Source organism: Limanda limanda, chromosome 19, assembly GCF_963576545.1.
Source record: "Limanda limanda chromosome 19, fLimLim1.1, whole genome shotgun sequence".
NCBI classification, from domain to species: Eukaryota; Metazoa; Chordata; class Actinopteri; order Pleuronectiformes; family Pleuronectidae; genus Limanda; species Limanda limanda.
Window position 1 is genome coordinate 4,690,544 of NC_083654.1, and position 18,385 is coordinate 4,708,928.

The 18,385-nt window shown below is 40.6% G+C and overlaps 1 protein-coding gene across 1 annotated transcript in view; it reads left to right on the forward strand.

Annotated features, from left to right (window-relative positions):
* Positions 1-13,958, forward strand: part of fam135b (family with sequence similarity 135 member B) — a 35,740-nt gene extending 21,782 nt beyond the window's left edge. The window contains exons 7-20 of the mRNA XM_061093149.1: positions 1,932-2,091; positions 2,912-2,961; positions 3,596-3,751; positions 5,723-5,796; positions 5,884-6,038; positions 6,149-6,475; positions 6,533-8,135; positions 9,469-9,635; positions 9,908-9,999; positions 10,125-10,222; positions 11,190-11,341; positions 11,544-11,654; positions 12,163-12,276; positions 13,753-13,958. Coding sequence (XP_060949132.1) covers positions 1,932-2,091; positions 2,912-2,961; positions 3,596-3,751; positions 5,723-5,796; positions 5,884-6,038; positions 6,149-6,475; positions 6,533-8,135; positions 9,469-9,635; positions 9,908-9,999; positions 10,125-10,222; positions 11,190-11,341; positions 11,544-11,654; positions 12,163-12,276; positions 13,753-13,958 — 3,465 coding nt within the window. The remainder of the gene's footprint in view (positions 1-1,931; positions 2,092-2,911; positions 2,962-3,595; positions 3,752-5,722; positions 5,797-5,883; positions 6,039-6,148; positions 6,476-6,532; positions 8,136-9,468; positions 9,636-9,907; positions 10,000-10,124; positions 10,223-11,189; positions 11,342-11,543; positions 11,655-12,162; positions 12,277-13,752) is intronic.
* Positions 13,959-18,385: the final 4,427 nt, after the last annotated feature.

Consider the following 18,385-nt stretch of genomic DNA (forward strand, 5'->3'; position numbering starts at 1 on the left):
TATAGTTTGATTTGTGTTTGCCAGTTATTCATACTTACTGTACAGACAGTTTTACAGCTGTTGGTTCCCTTTTCTACCTTTTTATAACACGCATGTATTAGGTCCCTGTGGACGTCACAGCCTTCATTGTAAATCTTAATGAGCACCCAGGTTGCCCCGTTCTCCCCTCCTCCTCCCGGTTTTTTACTCCCACCCCTGGCTGGGCGCTTTAGTAAGCTCTGTGTTTAGCAAGGCAGGGGGGTTTCGTTTGATCACAGTAATGAGTTGTGCTCACAAGCGCCACGTACTACATAGCTGCAGGTGAAATCTGCACACAAGGCCGCCTCTTCCTTCACCTTTATTTGTTAAGAGCTTTTCACCTGCGGCTACGCTTCGGTCTCAGCACTTTCCATTTTAACACCACGTCGAGTCAAGTGTTGGGGTTTTATTCGTGAAAAAAAACAAAAACAAACAGATGCTTGTTGTTCCATTGGCAACAACTGTTACATCTCAGATTCAGTGGTAGGAGACAATATTTTGAGTGGAAAATGACGATCCTGCTGTTTGAAGGGAGACACCAGGAGACACCTGAGAATCTTTGGTGTAAATAAAAAAGAGTTCTGAGGAAATCGTACAGCAACAAAAGCGCTTCTCTACCAGAATAAACCGTTGTCAACTGGATTATTTTATACGACACACACTGTGATGCTGAACTGGCGAAAAGAAAAAAAGCAGCAAACAAAAAAATGTCTCATGTCGGGTGAGTTAGAGCTGGGGCACATCCTGAGCATTGTCAGCACAGAGGGAAACTATGGTTTCCGGATAATGATCGGTTCATACAGAAGAAAATAGCTATTTTTCTTTGCCCCTTCACTCACAGACTGATCCTGGCAGGCCTCTATAAAGCTTTAGAGAATTATGAAAGTAAACATACAGATGTTCCTTCCTGGTTTGGGTATTCTGCACTGCTGCAATTACAGAGCGCACACAGGTATGATGATAGGGCCGGAGACTGGAGTTGCTTGGGGGCAAATTACAGTACATCTCCAGATACTGGGGCGCTGCGTGCCGTTCAAAGCTCTGAGCCCCGCTGGCGCTGCAAAAACATCCCAGCCATGGCAAGAACTCGCGGGTAGCCGACTGCTTCAGGTCAAGGAGCAGCAGATTGAGGGCAGGCGCTGCTCACATTCAAGGCCCACTGAATCCAAATCGTGACAGCTGATGTGTAAACATATGGTTGTTTGGGCTAGAAATCCATTAGCTCTTCAGGGAGATCAATGGGAGACACGATTAAAGTATCGTGGCTGAGGATAAATTGTGGCTTTGTGGAAAGAGGCTTTTTTTGCACTCAGCTTCTGCTGTGAATTTCAATGGTGAAATGCAGTTCATATTTCTACAGCACTGTTAGAGAGCCATCTACTGGAAACATGGTCCATATTACAGCTCTTACTTAAATTCACACAAGCAGGACAGACTGTGCTTCTTTAATTATTGTTATTGCTGCTTCCTCAATTTATCAACTCAGCACAAACATGATCCTCTTACTATTGGATATACACAGTTTCATCTTTCTTTCACTTATGGTGACAATGACATGCTGGATTCTGGTGCAGCTTCCCACACTTGGGAACTTTTAAAGGTCATAACAGGGATGCGTTACATCCTCCAGTGCTACATGTACGTATTGATGTGTTTTTACAGCTCCCAGCAAGCTGTGTTTAGGGCCAATTTGTCTCTAACGTTGCATTTGATCTTCCGAGTAACTTGGCCGATGCAGTAGCAAGCTCCTTTTAACGCAGGGTCAGAGATGATCCCTAACATCTGTTGCAGCGCAGTCTATAAAGTTCAAGTATGTTTTTCTTGTCCCGTCTTTAAGGAAGACCGGTTTTCCTAGAGGAGATCTCTGACCTACATAGCAGCTGACATTTTACCCCGGGTCCCTGTCTCCGCAGGGGAGCTTTTATGTGCCCAGTGAAGACTGCCTGCAGAGAGCTCATACGTGGCACCGAAGGCTCTGTCGCCTCCTGTTGGTGGCAAACAGAGGGCTGCACACGTACTACAATGCACTGATCAAGGAAATCCCACAACTCCAGCAGATTCCACTAATGTCAGGTGAGTTTAAGCAGAGCTCTGTTTATTCATTCATGTTTTTCTGGTCTTCTGGGCAGTCTCAAAATAAATAATACAAATTTATGGTGTAGTGAGAATTAATATATGTGAAACCCTATGATTAGGATACTGTTTTTTTTTAATCTAAAATCAATCTAGAAAAGCACTTAGTAGAGCACCTACCCCTGCAGAGGCCAATCAGAGCCTTTATATTCAACTAAGCCACTCCAAAATGTTTTTTGTTTTTTTTTAAGAGATAACACACAAATTACAATGAAAGTGGATTTGCCTTCTTGATCGAATCTGCTCCAAAGTTTGATAGGTTCTTCCTCGGGCCATACTGCCCCCGTCCACCAAGTTTAAAGAAAAGTTGTTGAGTTTCTGGATCTTTATTTCCACATACATTAATACAGAACATGGTTAGCGAAGTGACAGTGGTCGAAGAAGTATTCACATAATTTTCTTAAGTAAAAGATTAAATGAACACCGTAAAAATACTCAATTTACTTTAAATAAATATTTTGAGCTAAACTATACTTAGAATAAGAAGTAGAAGTATGACATATTGACCTTTGACACATTAACATGTTTGCAAAAGTTTACTATTGTTTCCGATTTTTTGTATGTTCTCTTGATTCCAGAAAGTTATCATTTGGTAGCTTTGTAGTTTAGTTAAAGATTTTATCCCGTCTCATCTTTGGTCCTAATTAGTATTTCAAAGATTCAAATATATGATTTTGTGTTGCAGTGTTTGTAACAACTACAACTTCACAGTTTAATGTCCTTTTTCACTGAGCTCTGCAAATGACCCTTCTCTCAACAGAGGTGCTGCATGTAGAAGAAACTCTCAACCAGCTCACAATAGAGTTACAGGTATGATACAGCCACATCAAACACATCCTTCCTTATTTCTTTGTGATGAAAAATAAGGCTTTGCTAATCTAACTATGATTTTTATTTTTATAGCTGGATTGTTTTAGAATTTTGTAAAATGGATTTTTGGTGTGAGTAAAATTGTAACCTGCAGAATTTTCATCTATTTCAACGCTTTCATGCATTGCCCTCTTTTATTGTATTCCCCCGATCTAAATGAATGCTGCTTGTTAAAATAATCAATTTGTTTTTTACTATGATATAGGACTATTATTCAATGGGATGATATCTATGCAGTATAAAACAATATCTTTGTAAAGCTTGAGGAGGATCATGAAGAGATTAAATACTTATGGCTTTTAAGCATTGATGCATTTGTGAACTGGCATGATGGTTCAGCTGTTACCACACAGAGAGAAGCATGAGTTGATTGATTTACATCATTAACATGAGCTGCCTACAATGATCTGATGACCTGGAAAACTGCAGACATTTTAATTTCAATGGGTGTAAATATTAAAGCAAGTTGAGCAGGGATCCTAAAATAGAAGACATATTTTAAGAAATCTTTGACAGCTAATTCATCCAGTTTTTTATAATATATGGATACATGCTTTTTTTCTGGTCCCATCAGCTGCAAGAGGGCCACGACAAGGTAGCGGAGCAGATCAGCAGGGACGTGAGCCAGCTCTGTTCCCAGCTGGCTGCTCTGTGGAGCAGCTTCCTGGAGGCTGCTGTGCTCAACCCCCACATCCTGTCCTATCTGGTCCAGGAGCACCACACGCTCAGGGTGAGAACCACACACCGTCAGAGGCATCATCATTCACTGTATGTGTCCTATGAGCAACAGTCTGCATCACAGTGCACTCATGACAATTGGTTTCAAATAAGCCATTTTTGGTTGTCAGTGCCCACACGGAAATACAAAAATAGAGAACAATCAAAGTAGTTTCATAACCAGTGACATTTTAGCTTTATAACAACCCCCTTAAGGTAGATCCTGACCAATTTTCGTTAAGGTCTCACAGGCTAAAATGTTCCCATACCAGGTTAAAAATAATCTCAAGGAAATGTCAGAATAGAAAAAAGATCTGAATTGTAACCAGAGGTGGCAGGAGATGCCAAAAACTGCTCTCAAGTGAAAGTACCTCTGCTGAGTTATTTACAAGTAACTATGAGTACAAAATAACTTAAAGTACAAAGTATCCACTGATGAAAACACTGACTTCAGGTCTTTACTTTTACCTGAAGAAATCTTTCTACTCTGATCTGACTTTTCTGTGTGTCTTCATCAGACTATATGAATTACCATGTTTATTTAAATAGTTAATACATTAGCAGAGATGTACATTGTTAGCTATAATATGCATTATGACGGAGAGCATGCATTGTAGTAGATTTTAAGTACAATATACTGTTAAACATATTGAACTGATTATTATTTAAGATGATATACTTATGATGATCACTGCCACTAGATGTCACAATAGTATCAGAATCTCAAATAAAGAAATGCTGAGCAAGGTGTTGCAGTGAAAAGCGAGAAGAAAGTCCTCCATCTAATTTAAATCAAGGGGAGATTTAGACATTTAGGGTTTGGCTTTTCCATGCAGAGCTCCTTAGAAGTGTGAATGCGAGAGAGGGGAGAGAGGAGGGGGACAGGGAGCTTGAGTGTCGGGGGGGGGGACATTTCCTCTCCAATGTGCATGCTGACTGAACTCTGTCAGTTCAGTCTGAGCGTGGTGGACAGATGGACTGACCTAAGGCCTGCATTGACACCAGCTCACTGCACTCGGTCCTGTGGTCTGTTAACATGAGCTGCTTGTACTGTTTCAGTCATTCTCCAGCAGTGGAAAAAAGTGAGGGCAAGAAAGTTTCGTTGCATCTGAACAGAATAACTCATAAAGTAACATGAAAGTAAACATGTAACAGAATAAAGTAATTATCTCTCTTTTGAAACAGTCCTTTAGTAAGAGTATAAAGTAATCTTTATTAAATCATACACCCTTACATCCATCTATGCATACTCACATTATCAAAGTATAAAGTTAACCCTTTAAGGTTGTGTGTGTGTGAGAAAGGTCACCAGCCCATCACAGGGCCTCCAACAAGTACAATTTATGCAAACAAATTATTACCAGTCATGTATAATGGAGGATATAACTCATACATGACCTCACTTCACCAAACTCTGGAGAGGCAGAGTGATCATTGACCGCTGGACAAGGGTATTAGAAAAATAAATCAACTACCCCTTAACAGCTTAATCCCGTGTGAACGGACTAACACAATTTCCAGTGTAATTTCTATCTAATCACTGGTCTATTTAATATAACTATGAGCTTCACAGTGGAGTAGCTCTCCTGGCTCTCTTACACTGCACTGCTTCGTCTCAATAATGAAGGTTTGCTTCGGTACTAGATTATCCCAGGGGATACTCCCATGCTGCCACACACCAGTCGCACTAGGATTTTAATTAGCACATATGATCTAATTATTGTGGAAGTGAAGATTCACCAGATAGGGTGTTTGGTGCATGGTGATGTCATGTTGGCTGACTTTCAAAAATTATGTATTTCTAATTGGAGCTTGAGAAGGAAAACACTTCGGAGGTGATTTAACATTTTCTTTGAGTCTAAACCTCAAGTGATCAACTGAATGAGATTGACTGTTGTAATAATCATATTGTTTAATGCCAATAAAGATGAGATTTGCACACCACCAAGATAAAAACTGCGTTTTCTGTTTCTGGAAACATCAGGTCAGGAGGTTCTCAGAGGCATACTTCTTCACTGAACACCCCAAAGAGATGTCTCTAACCTTTCAAGAGGAACTGTAAGTTTAAGTCTTCTGAGGGGGAGACAATTTAATTCTATGAAACGAGAAAACTGTTTGATTCATAATATTACTGTTTTTTTCCAGAATCAACAGACATGGCCAGATAGCTACAGAGGTTCGGAGTTCAGACTACCTGACCAAGATGCCTCCTCTACCAGTTGAGTGCCTGGACATCGATGGGGACTGGAACAGCCTGCCCATCATCTTTGAGGACAGATATGTTGAGTCTCCTCAATCAGGTATTACATCAGCTCAATGGACCTGTTGTCTTGTCTAAACTTAATCATTTCTTTGTGCTTTTCAAGACAAAAGCTTTATTTTAAAACTGTAATGTCCCTTTTTATTCCAGAGTCGGTCTCACATGTGCCAATGACTGCAACTACTGAAACGCGGACCAGATCAGGTCCAGCAATCACTTCTTCCAAAAAGATTTGTGGAAGCAGCCAGGGAGCCAGATCACCAGCAATATCCTTGGATCCCTTGGACAGTGATGACTGCATGGACCTGCCCACATATGTCTCCCTTATAGCAGAGCAGAGTAAGACCTGTCCCAATATCAGGAGTATCCAGAGCCCCATTCCTCCTGAGGACAGAGCTGAACTCCCTCAAGCAGAGGCAGAAAACGTGAATGGGCCAACAGAAAAACAAGATGAAGTTGAAGAGAACTGCAGTCCAGGTCTGAGGCACATCACAGTAAAGCCTTGTGATGTAGATCCATATAGAGGCGAAACAGTCCTGGTTGCCACCTCAGGCCACATCCCACTCACCGTCTCCACTAGCAACAGTGATGAGACCCCTGTTCTTCATGGAACAGAAAACACTGTACCACTTTCTGATGCCACAAAGGAGAGCTATGCAAGAGAGGATGAAAACAATAAAGAGGAGTCTGACATTGCAATGCCGTTAAATCACTCCATGGATGGTGAGAGTGAAGACATCCCTCTCATCAGCCTGCACCCAGCCTATGTGCATCCAGTTACGTCTCCCTTTTCTGGTGATCTCAGAAAAGAGATCACTCACCGCGGAGGCGTGGTCGGCTCCAAAATCATGAAGCGCTCATCCTCTGTTATTTCCGACTCAGGGATCGAGAGTGAGCCCAGCTCGGTAGCGTGGCCCGTGGAGGCTAGTCTGCATGGTCGGCCTCCTCTGGACTTCTCCAGTGAACGGGTGTTCCCACAGCAGATTGTGTGTCGGCACCGGGTCCACCGCAGCTCTCTGGAAGGCCTGCAGATGCAGAGTAACAGCAGCCTTCCAAGTGCTGGTATACAGGCCTCACTCACGTCCATTAGCTCCCTGCCCTATGAGGAGGACCAGCAGCAGAGGCAGCTCAGCAAACTGACCAAGTCGGTGTCAGCACCACAGATAAGTAGCCCAGAAGACACAGAGGAGGACCATGTGCAGCTCAGCCAGGAAGCAGTTACCAAGAGCTTAATGCAACACCAGGACTCATGTAAGGTCACCTGCTCTTCTTTGATAAGCAACCTAGATTCAGAACAATCTCTATTAGACACAAGTGCAGTTAAAAATCTTGACCATATTCTCAAGGAGAGTATTAGTCTGGAAAAGACAAATGCAGACACGTGCAGACCCAAGACAGTGGCAAGTGGTGTGTCTGAAGTGTTGGATCTGCAAGAGTCTGTAGAAAGCCCTCATGTGAAGGAACGGGCTGTTATTGGCAGCTATGGGGAGAATATTAATCTTCAAACACACATCAGTGAAGTGAGCGCCTCAGTGGAGGATGTGCATCTCATTGAATCAGAAAGAGTGCCCTGCAGCTGTGGAAACAAACCGTGTGTGCATGGAAGTGCAGCAGATCAAGAAAGAATTGAAACTGGAGATGAGTGCCACCGGCTCCATCAGACTGAAGTGCTTACTGTTGAGGACCAGGAGGGTCTGGATGTCTCCCAAACACCTCTCGAGCCCTCAAGGCTTCAGTTCTCCAACAACCTCTCCGACAGTACCACCGCCACACGGAGGCCCAATGACCTTAAAGGGCTGACAGCCGGCCATATCATATCATCTTTTGAACTGAATGGGTTATCATCCGGTGAGAAAGAGCCTTTAGACTGCCCGACGAAGTCCTCCAAGATCCCCAATTCTGGGCTGGCCTTTGTGAATAAGAAGATGGTGGAGGTGGTGAACATGTCAGTGTCCTGTGCCCCGACCTGTCTGCCATTTTCTTCTGTTCTAAGAGACTCTCCGTCCGTCAGTGGAATGTCCACTCGCCAGACTATCTCACCTATAACCCATCAGCCCCTGGGCTCCTTTGGCATCATCTCTTCATCTTCACTCAACCCCTTTAACACGGATGATGACACCAACGAACGAATGCTAAAGTGAGTTTATGCTTTAGCTTGACTTATTGTGGTGTAAACTTTTTTTAATCCCCAAATTGAATTACATACTGTAGCATGTTAGCATTGGTTTACAAAGACAAATAGTAGCACTGACTAACAACCAGATGACAGCTACATGCGCAACAACAGAAACAAAAGTGTGAACAGAAACTTATTAGTTTCCATCTAATGTCTTCCGCTCATCTACAAGCCAGGATCCATGTTTTCTGTAAAACATTAGCTGCTGAACAAGTTACATAACAAATATCTGCCAAGGGAAGGATGCTGACATTGCAGACTAGATGGCAAATTAGTTTATGCATTTGCACTTGTGAATGTGCAGTATACGGTATGTCGGGAAGTATCCATTAAGTTGGATGCAGATCTGGATCAGATTCGGATCTAAGAAGGTTGTATCACTGTGTATGACATTGTTTAATTGTCTAATTAGCAGTTGTAAATTGATCAGGCAATCAATTTACATTTTTTATGTAAAAAGTATTGATTTCATTTGAAAGTTGCTTTTATTAAGATTTTTTACCTCCAAAGGTATTGTTTGTGTGGAGTCACTAGGAATTAATGTCTCAAGCATGTTCAAATGTGTTTGTGATATCTGTTCAGGCAGGTGAGAATAATACCTCTCTGACCTGGATGTCAGTAGATAATGTGTGAAAATGAAAATGTAGGCTGTCTTCCAAGGAAACACTTTAGAGAAGTAACATTATAATCCAAAGCTACTACTGGAAACAAGGTCAAAACACAAGGTTTTATGGGTATGTGGAGACAGCTGTTGACATCTGCTGAAGTAGCTGGCAGTTACTCATGCTTGGAAAGCCTAGCATAACAAAATGTGGGCAAATTTGAAGCGAGGGAGTCAAGATGAGGTGAAATGCCTCCTGCATGTATTAAATCACATCAAAGCGTGTGCAGGCAAATCCATCACGATTAGCTGAAAGTACAGGAACTGGAATCGGATTTGTTTTTGACTCCTGCACTGCTGAAATCTCTAACCTGGTTGGATGACGGAATAATAAAGCCTGCAGAGAAGCTTCTTGTAACTCTGAGACATTTGGTCTGAAGCAATAAAATGCAGAAATCTGTACATATTTTCCATCATATTATGGATCTAAAGGAGTTAACTATAGGACCATGTTTATGAGATGGACTTTTAGTGCAACATCTTTCAAAATGAGTTAGACGAGCATTTCATTTCAGTGTTTAACTAAAGTTTACATTATTTGCTAATCGTTGCACATTACTGGAAAGTTAGTTTTCAATTGATTGCTAACGCCCAGAATAAAAATCCATGTTGTTCTTTCCTGAATCTCTTAAGTTTCTACAAGGCCAAAGAGGAGCTGTTCAAAGAGTTGAGTTTTCAGGCCAGCTTGTACAGCGACCTTCCTTTCCTGGCATCAGATCTGCCCTACTTTCCCCCGGAGGAGGACGACGAGGAGTTTGATGACGGCATACACCTTGTGGTGTGTGTCCACGGGCTTGACGGTGAGTCCCCACACAGCATAAGCACACAAACGTAATAGGAATGAAACTGACACATCTGCGGCATACTGTTAATCCTTTTTTTAAGGATATCCTAATTAGCATTGTGAAGGTAATTTAGTCTCTGAGTGTATGTCCCATAAACCTAAAATACATTGCACGCTATAGCCGTATTACTTCAAACATATTCCAGGTGTCTGTTAAATGATCAATGGGTACCCTTCATAAGAGCTGAGCCAGAAAGCATGTGTGAATAATTACATTTTTGCTTTCAGGAAACAGCGCAGACCTTCGTCTGGTGAAGACTTTCATTGAGTTAGGGCTGCCGGGGTCCAGGCTCGACTTCCTCATGTCTGAGAGGAACCAGGTACATTTGTGGACGACAGCCACGGGAGCAAATTGAGAACATGTACCGTCACACACTGTGAAAGTGCTTCAAGGCAATTTGTGGAGCGCTGACAACTGCACTTTTCATCTGCCGTTTCCCCGCAGATTGACACATTTGCAGATTTCGACACCATGACGGACAGGTTGCTGGATGAGATCATTCAGCATATCCAGCTGTACAATCTCACCATTCGCAGGATAAGGTCAGCTGCTCCACTTTAATACCTTGCAAAGTACACACTTTCCTTACAACTGTCTTTTTGGATTGATTTTGAATGATTATTTGGGGCAAAGTCAGAGCAGGGACAATCATCAACCTGAGCAGCCTTTAGTTTGGTCAGTAGATGGCAGCATTGTCTTTACATTGTTGCCAGTGCTCAGCATTGATTGCCTTCACTTAAAGGAGTCACAATGCCCGTGATAATAAATACACTGTACCAAGTCAAAATGGATAAGTGACACAAAATTGATGAAAAAAGTCTTATCATGCAGTGCCAATAAGTTTCAGACTTTCACTTGATAGATTATTCTCCTTTATGCAGCACTCTGTCGCCAAGTTCCTATTAAATTAAGTAATTTATCTTCCCTCTTAATTGCCCTCAATGTGCCAATTCACTTTTTATTTTTTGTCTCCCCAAGTTTGTTAACTCTCTTTATTGTAGCATGTTCCCAAGAGAGTAAGAATCAAAGACAAAAGCAATGGACTGCTATAACAGCATCTGGTTCTTTTCATATTACCTCTATATTTAGTTTGGTAGGAGACAGATGAGAAGGAGCAGGTTTGGCGATGAGGGATTTCGGGTAGAGCAGTATCAGTACAGTAATTAACTAAGTGACAGATATGGCGTCATGAATCTAATCATTCCCACTGCTGGGGAGATGTTATTAATTCGTATTGTATGTCGTCTATGTTAGCATCATTAAGTTGTCATTGCCTTTGAGGATGTTCAAGCAGTTAACAAGTTAATGCATTTTCTGCAATTACCAACGTTGCAGCTAAAATCTCCAAATAGCATCCATTGGACCTGCTGTCCTTCCTACTTACAGCTGAGTCTATAATAAGACATTGCACAGTGTCAGAGGTCCGCAGCGTTGGAGGCACTGTTTTTCCTGCCACCCACTCAAGTTGCAAGTTTATCTCAGTGAAAGTTGTTTGTCTTCCTCCAACAGTTTCATCGGCCACTCTCTAGGGAACATCATCATCCGCTCAGTGCTGACGAGGCCCCGGTTCCGCTGCTATTTGCCCAAACTGCATACTTTCCTCTCGCTGTCAGGCCCACACTTGGGAACGCTCTATAACAACAGCACGTTGGTCAGCACAGGTGAGGCCTATACTCAGCTCTGGGTAGAAAAAACATACACTGCAGATGCATAGTATAGCATTTTGATGTTATGTGCTTCTTATAGTCTCTTTAAGAATACCATCGATGCTGCTCAGTGTAGTATAGGCATTTAAAAAGCAAGAAACCTTCTAATCTGTTTGCGTGTGTGTGTGTGTGTTTGTGCGCTGTGTGTATTGCTTAGGTCTGTGGTTAATGCAGAAGCTGAAGAAATCCGGATCCTTGCTGCAGCTCACCTTCAGAGATCATGTAGATCCACGGAAAACATTCCTCTATATCCTGAGTCAGAAACCAGGTATGTTATGAAATTCGTAGCAGAGTTACTGTGTTGACTGCCTCACTCTGCACACAATTACAGTCTATGACAGTCTATTCAAATATTTTTGGCATCTAGTCTTGTCTTTTTAACATCAGCTTGCTAACACTCAAACCCCTGGCAGCGAAACAGTGAGTGGCCTGTGAGAGGCATCCCCACTGTGTGAGTGGAACAAAGCAGTCGTTTGTCACACAGGCTTGAAGAAGATAAGCCTGAAAACGCTTTTTCCCCCCTCCAGAGCTGTGGCAGGCTGACAAAACGATCCAAACCCTGTCATTTGAAACCCACCAGTGCACTCTCTTAAAAGCACACTGACAGGAGAGTAGAGGGAAAAAAAGACAATTTTATCTAGCCTTTCAATGTATTTTGTCACTGTACTTTGCGTTTTACAACCAATTCACTTATTTTGTCTGTCTCCGCCTCTCTCTTACACACACACAGTCACGCACTGCAGTCTTGTTTACCAGTTTGTTTTGTGTCCTTTCAGGGCTCCAGTTCTTCAAGAATGTTGTGTTGGTAGCATCTCCACAGGACCGTTATGTTCCTTTCCACTCTGCAAGAATAGAGATGTGCAAAACTGCTCTCAAAGACAGAACCACAGGTCAGCAATGCATATTGTATAATAATGTTGTTCAATATTTTGGAATGATAATCTCCCTTTTTACCTGTGCATAGTATACTGGGTAATAAGTTGTTGAATATAAGGCACTTTTGCTCACTTTCAGTGTAATATTAAGCTGTAACTACAAACCCCCTCTTAACTACAGAATACGTGAATACATCAGCAACCTGTTTGGCCCTTTGTAATCTTGATGGACACATTTTGCATGTTATCATCCAGAATCTGTAGGTGAGGGAGAATATTATGGGGCTTTCTGGTTTTCGTTTCTAATTTGACCAATCATGTTTGAGCAGTCTTTGGTTGTCTATGGCTTGTAGAGAGCAAAAAAGGCGTTGTTAACTTATGAACCCAATTTTTGTCTGGACCTAAAACATTTCTAAAAAGTATTGCTGTTTATGTTGTGTCTGGATAAATGTTCCTTTCCTGTGATTAAAAAAACTAGACAGACGGTTAACTATAGCATTGAATGGAAGAGTTAGACTTAGTCTAGATACATGCTGTCCACCCTGAGAGCCCCAAAGTATTGCCAGTTGTCCCCAAAGGCTAATTCATCACCAGGCGACAGAGATTAGACCCTGTCAAATAATAAAGTTGGATGTTTCCATGGTTTATTAAATTCTGTTTTTAGTTTTGTTAGAACATCAAATAAAAATGCCAATCCAGTACTAATATAAATAACAAATGAAAAACGAGAGAAAGTAAAATAAAAGACATGAGGGCGAGAAGAAAAAAGAGCCAATTAAAACATATTTTGCCCCTGTAGCTAGATTGGGATTTCATGGGAAAATGTTGTGTGATGAAGACGCTCACCAGGTCATCCATTTGATCAATGAATACAATAAATCTGCAAGGCAAGCTAAGATCGCAGCTACTGATCAGAAAAGGATCTTCCTGTTAATTGCGGATTTGCTGAAGGAATTGGGAAGAAATACCCCACTCCACTTCACTTGTTTCTGGAGTATGCGATGAAGCAAGCTGTGTGCAGTGAATATGAAGCCACAGCCAACAGCTAGTTAGTTTAGCATTAAGACTGCAATCCGGGGAAGACAGCCAGTCTGACTTTGTGTAAAAAATGTACTTGCCAGCACCACTAATTCCAAATTAAAACATTATATGTTGTTTATGTAATCCATAGATACAAATTATACAACACATAAGAGGTGGTTTTATAGGTGGTAAAGTGCTGGATGTGTTCTTGGCTGGATGTAATGAAAAAAAACATATGCCACAAAATGTCAAACTATTAAAGAACAGCAAAGGTTAAAAGTTTGTGTGGTCGGCCATGTGAAATATACATAAAGAAAATAATACGAATGTGTGTACCAATGGCTGTTGAGCTAACTTTGGTGCAAAACATTTTTAATTTAGCATAACCTATCCCTACACGTGAATTCAAAAGATGTTTCATGTAAATTGATAGGACTCGCTGTAACTTTCCACATTTTTGCCCTGAAGGACCTGTGTACACTGAGATGATCACTAACCTCCTGGAGCCACTCATGGAGGCCAAAGAGTGCCGGCTGATCCGCCAGAATGTGTTTCATGCCCTGCCCAACACAGCCAACACCCTGATTGGCCGAGCAGCCCACATCGCTGTCCTGGACTCTGAGCTTTTCCTGGAGAAGTTCTTCTTAGTAGCAGGACTCAACTACTTCAAATGAAGCTGCTAGCGCTCCAGACTGACAGGACCAAACCTGTTGGAGACTGGCAGAGCTGATTTGGAGGAAAAGGTCCTTACCTTCACCTTGTAAAGTATATTTCCTGTATATAATCCCTGGTACCAAGGAGGCAAGACGTGTATATCTAATTGGTTCGGATTGATAGCAGATCTTAAAAAAACATCATTGTGTATTCGGACTGTTTAAATTGCTAACTCAAAAGTCTGAGTTTGACGTGTTGCCGTGCAAAACAACATCTATCACAGCACTGACTGTAGTTGTTTGGTTGGCCTTATGAATAACCTGTCAGCAGGCATTTAACTAAAGTACTTACATTGCAGAGTGAGTTGGAACCTATAGCATCGCTGGTTGATTGAATTCTTCTGTAAAGGTTACACAGATAGTTTTACACTATCCTTAGAAACGAGCCAACAGATGCACAGCATTTATCCTCTGGATTGTACATGATTTTTTTGTACAAAACAGATTGTCCTTTATACAGAAATGAGTATATTGTTTAAAGTTATTTATTTTGTATCTGCTGATGTATCTACAGTGTAACTAGTCCATCTAAATGTGATATCTTGTGTGTTGCTATCATCGAATCAATTGGATCTGAAAATCAGTGTTAATGATACTGTGCAGGAGGAGGTCTTATGCTATGTAGATTGTAATTCAGTATTGTGTAAAAAATGAATACGCTCATTCATACACTTACTTTATCTTTTAGTTTAGTCTCGTTGACCCTGATTTGCTAAGATACCTAAGGCTACAGTGCAATGAACCTTCCGGTTTCATTGACACCAAAGGCTCTATGTTAGCTTTTATTTTTTAACTGATTGCACTGACAAAACAGGCCGATTGACTAATTTCATTATTCCATAACTCTTTAAATCATGTTACACCTGTCAGGCTTTGCCTAATCACCAGAAAAAGATACAGTTTTTTTTCAATTTTGATATGCTACTGATATGCCAATTTTAGCACATTGTGATGAACATTTGGTTATGTAATTTCTCGAGTCGGCATCGAACCACTGCAGAAGACACGGGAGCAATGTACTGATCAGAATTTGTCCCAGCTCAAACTAAAATGAAGTGACCTAGGTAATTATCTAAGTGGGCTAATGCTAGCTCCAGAAGTTGGTTTAAAAAAGCCTTAAAGACTTTGATACCATAGCCCTGCTTGTTCAGCTTTGCATAAATACAGGCTAATATATTCAAGCAGTATATTTACGCAAAAAAAGATTTTAGGATGAGTGCTCACTGATTTTAAACTTTGCCCAAATCCAATTAAGAACTATGGTTATAGCATCTATAACTGGCTCCACATTTAAAAAATGACTAAACAGTGGATTTGATAGTCATGTACGGGAATTTTTAGCAATGTAATAATGGAACCTAGTGGGTGAAAGACCTTGCCCTATAGAATGGAGCAAAGATAATGTAATTTCGAAGTCCAACCTTGAAGAATTTTAGAAAACGCTTAATACTTTCATAAACCGTCTAACGGTATTGAAGTAAATCTCACCATGATAGCTATGAGGTTAACCCAAGTGAGAAACATGACTAATTCCCAGATTGATCCATGAGTCATGTGACGGCTAAGCAGAAGAAATGCTTAATCATGTAATCAACAGCAAATACACTGTTCATATAATGTGAAAAAGAAAATACATGACGATATGGTGCAATCTTATGGTCTAATGACCATCATTTTCCTAATGAACAACATTTTTTGAGGAAAATCCTCTCAACAAGGTTGGATGGTTTGTATAAGGCACTATAACATTGTATTATTTTTGAAATAGGGTGAATCAGGGTGATATTGCTTTGTTTTCCTGGAAAACTGGATTATTTTACGTTGTGCGGACCTACTTCCAAGGCTTTTTACTCACACATTGTCATTTTCTATCAATAAAGTTCGTTATCATGCATGATGGGAGCAGGGAAGCACTGTCATAGCAAGGCCTGTCTCACATTGTCTAAAATATGTGCTCATCTCATCAGCTGAATCAGAACTGTGCTGGGTGAATTACTTTTACTTCACCATCCACAACCTTTGCTGTCACATTCGAGCGTGACAGACAGGAGATGTGGTTTTTACAGCATACGGGTGAGGACTGTTTCCTCATCACCGTGCTGTCCATCAAATAATGTTTACATTCTGGCATCAGAGAACTGTTATCATAAACGTCTCATATCCAGCAGTGGCTGTGTATCTGCTGCATATGCGGCCATGTAACATTTGCACTGGTTTGAGGGCAAGTGCACTTTATTGACAACCTTGAGTCAACCTCCAGTAGCTTAACAAAGTCCAAACAGCATTTTTTCCCTGTGTGTGTTTTTTGTTTTGCTCTAAAATGCACTGCTTCTTTTTATATCTATAGGTTGTAAGAGCCGACCTTGGCTGTGCGTCTCAGCCATTGAAGCATTGTATCGTCTTCAAAGTGCGCTGTCTCTGAGAACAAGCGATGACATCGCAAAGTGCTCTTTTCTGTGTAGAGGCTGTTGCTGTGGCGCTGCATGATAAGCAGAGTGTCACCGTGATTGACTCTAATCAAATGGGCTCCCTTAGAACGCCAAGATAGTTCCCCCGAAAGACACAAAGCAAAGCTGCATAAGCATCATGCATCATTTCTCAACACACACACACACACACAAAGCCCCACACACACATACACGTACTGTATATGAATGAGGCTTTAATTGTTTGCTTCTCCTCCAAATGTGTGTTTAAGCCCATGTGTGTTTACTGACAGAGGTCAGCAGGAATTGATGGAAGGAAAAAGTGCTTTTGGATTCAGATTAGCGCGTTTGAGAGCAAATACATGTTCTAAGTCCAGTTTCTTTTGACTAAATGTGTCTCTGAGAGTGTTAAGTGTACATCAATCCTGCTGTCATAACAGAGTGAGGTCAGATGTGATTCATGAATACAGTATATCCTTGAAAGTGCTGTCAAGCTTCATAATAGCTAACTTGAATCTTTTTGTATTTGATTGCCCTTTACTGAGAGTCATGTTCATATGTGGTGTAGATTTGTGTGTGTGTTTGTGTGTGTTGATGATGGACGGTGTGTAATATTTGAATGAAAGGAGATGTGTTATGCTTGTCTGCTCATTGCTGGAGCTTCATTCATGCGTTTGAACTGAATGTAAAAAAAATGTTTGACATCACTGTGAGGAACATGTGTTTGTTTCATTCAGCAGTTTGCAGAATGTATACCATGTACAGTAAATACTACTTAATCTGTGCCAATACTAATATTTTTCTATGTTGCTGACTGTACTGTATGTACTCCTTACTAGCTTGTGTTCTATGTAAAATTATAAATACAGATATATATATATAGCATAGCATTATTATAACAGATACGATGGTACAATAAAAAAATGTTCATTTTTTTAATATATTTGTTTCCTTCTTATTTAAGTTATGCCTGCGACAAGTTCCTGTCAACTTCAAACTACACTTAAAAGAAGTAATTTTAATAGGATTAATTTCCGGTGTTTTATTTTGTAAGTCTATATTTTATTTTACATTTCCCTTTCTAATTTCAATCAATATCCTTATCCCTCAGACGCAGTTTCCATCATAAAATACCTCAATGAAAATACTAACAATTCTTTCCAGCTCCTACAAGCTGTCTGTGGATAATTTACCCAAGTAGATTACTTCCTGAAGGCAGACATCTTTTAAAAAAGGTCATAAATATACACATTGTAAATATGTAAAAGGTTCACGAGTGAAAAGCTGAGCACTGCAGGTTCAACCAATTGTTACTCAAACAAGAGTAAATAAGGATTGGAATTTGTTGTTGTTGTTGATCAACAACTTTATTTTCACAATATTATGAATCTGTTTCTCGTTTAAAAAATGTTTATTATTATTATCATTATTATTATTATTATTTTTTGTTTAACGCTAACTTTATCTAGTAATATCTTGATTTTTCATGTTAAATTGCCACTCCATTCTCATAATATTATTATTTGTTTTCCTGAAACTACAACTTTATATATCATGCCATCATCACAGTTTTTTAACCCTAATAGAATTAGCCAATGGGTGCAGCTCAATTGAACTTTTGACCTCACTACCACTTCCTGTTAGCCAGAGGGCATTTTTTCATGAGTTAGCATTAGCATTAGATAAGTGAGTCTTGATGGAGGGGTTGTTTTTTTACTCAGTGAAGGTCCACATGTGGAGACTGAGGCCAAACGTGGAGACGTTAACAGGAAAATAGGATGAAGATGAGGCAGAAGTAATAATGGACTTGTACAAACATTTCTATGACACTGAAGCTGTTTGATAATAAAACTCCATGAGGAACAGAAGTGGACCCTGGACAGCAGTTGTTTTGTTATCATGTCTTAATGTTAAGTGACATGGTTCTCCCTTGTTGCCTGGTATAGATTTAATGTGTTTGGT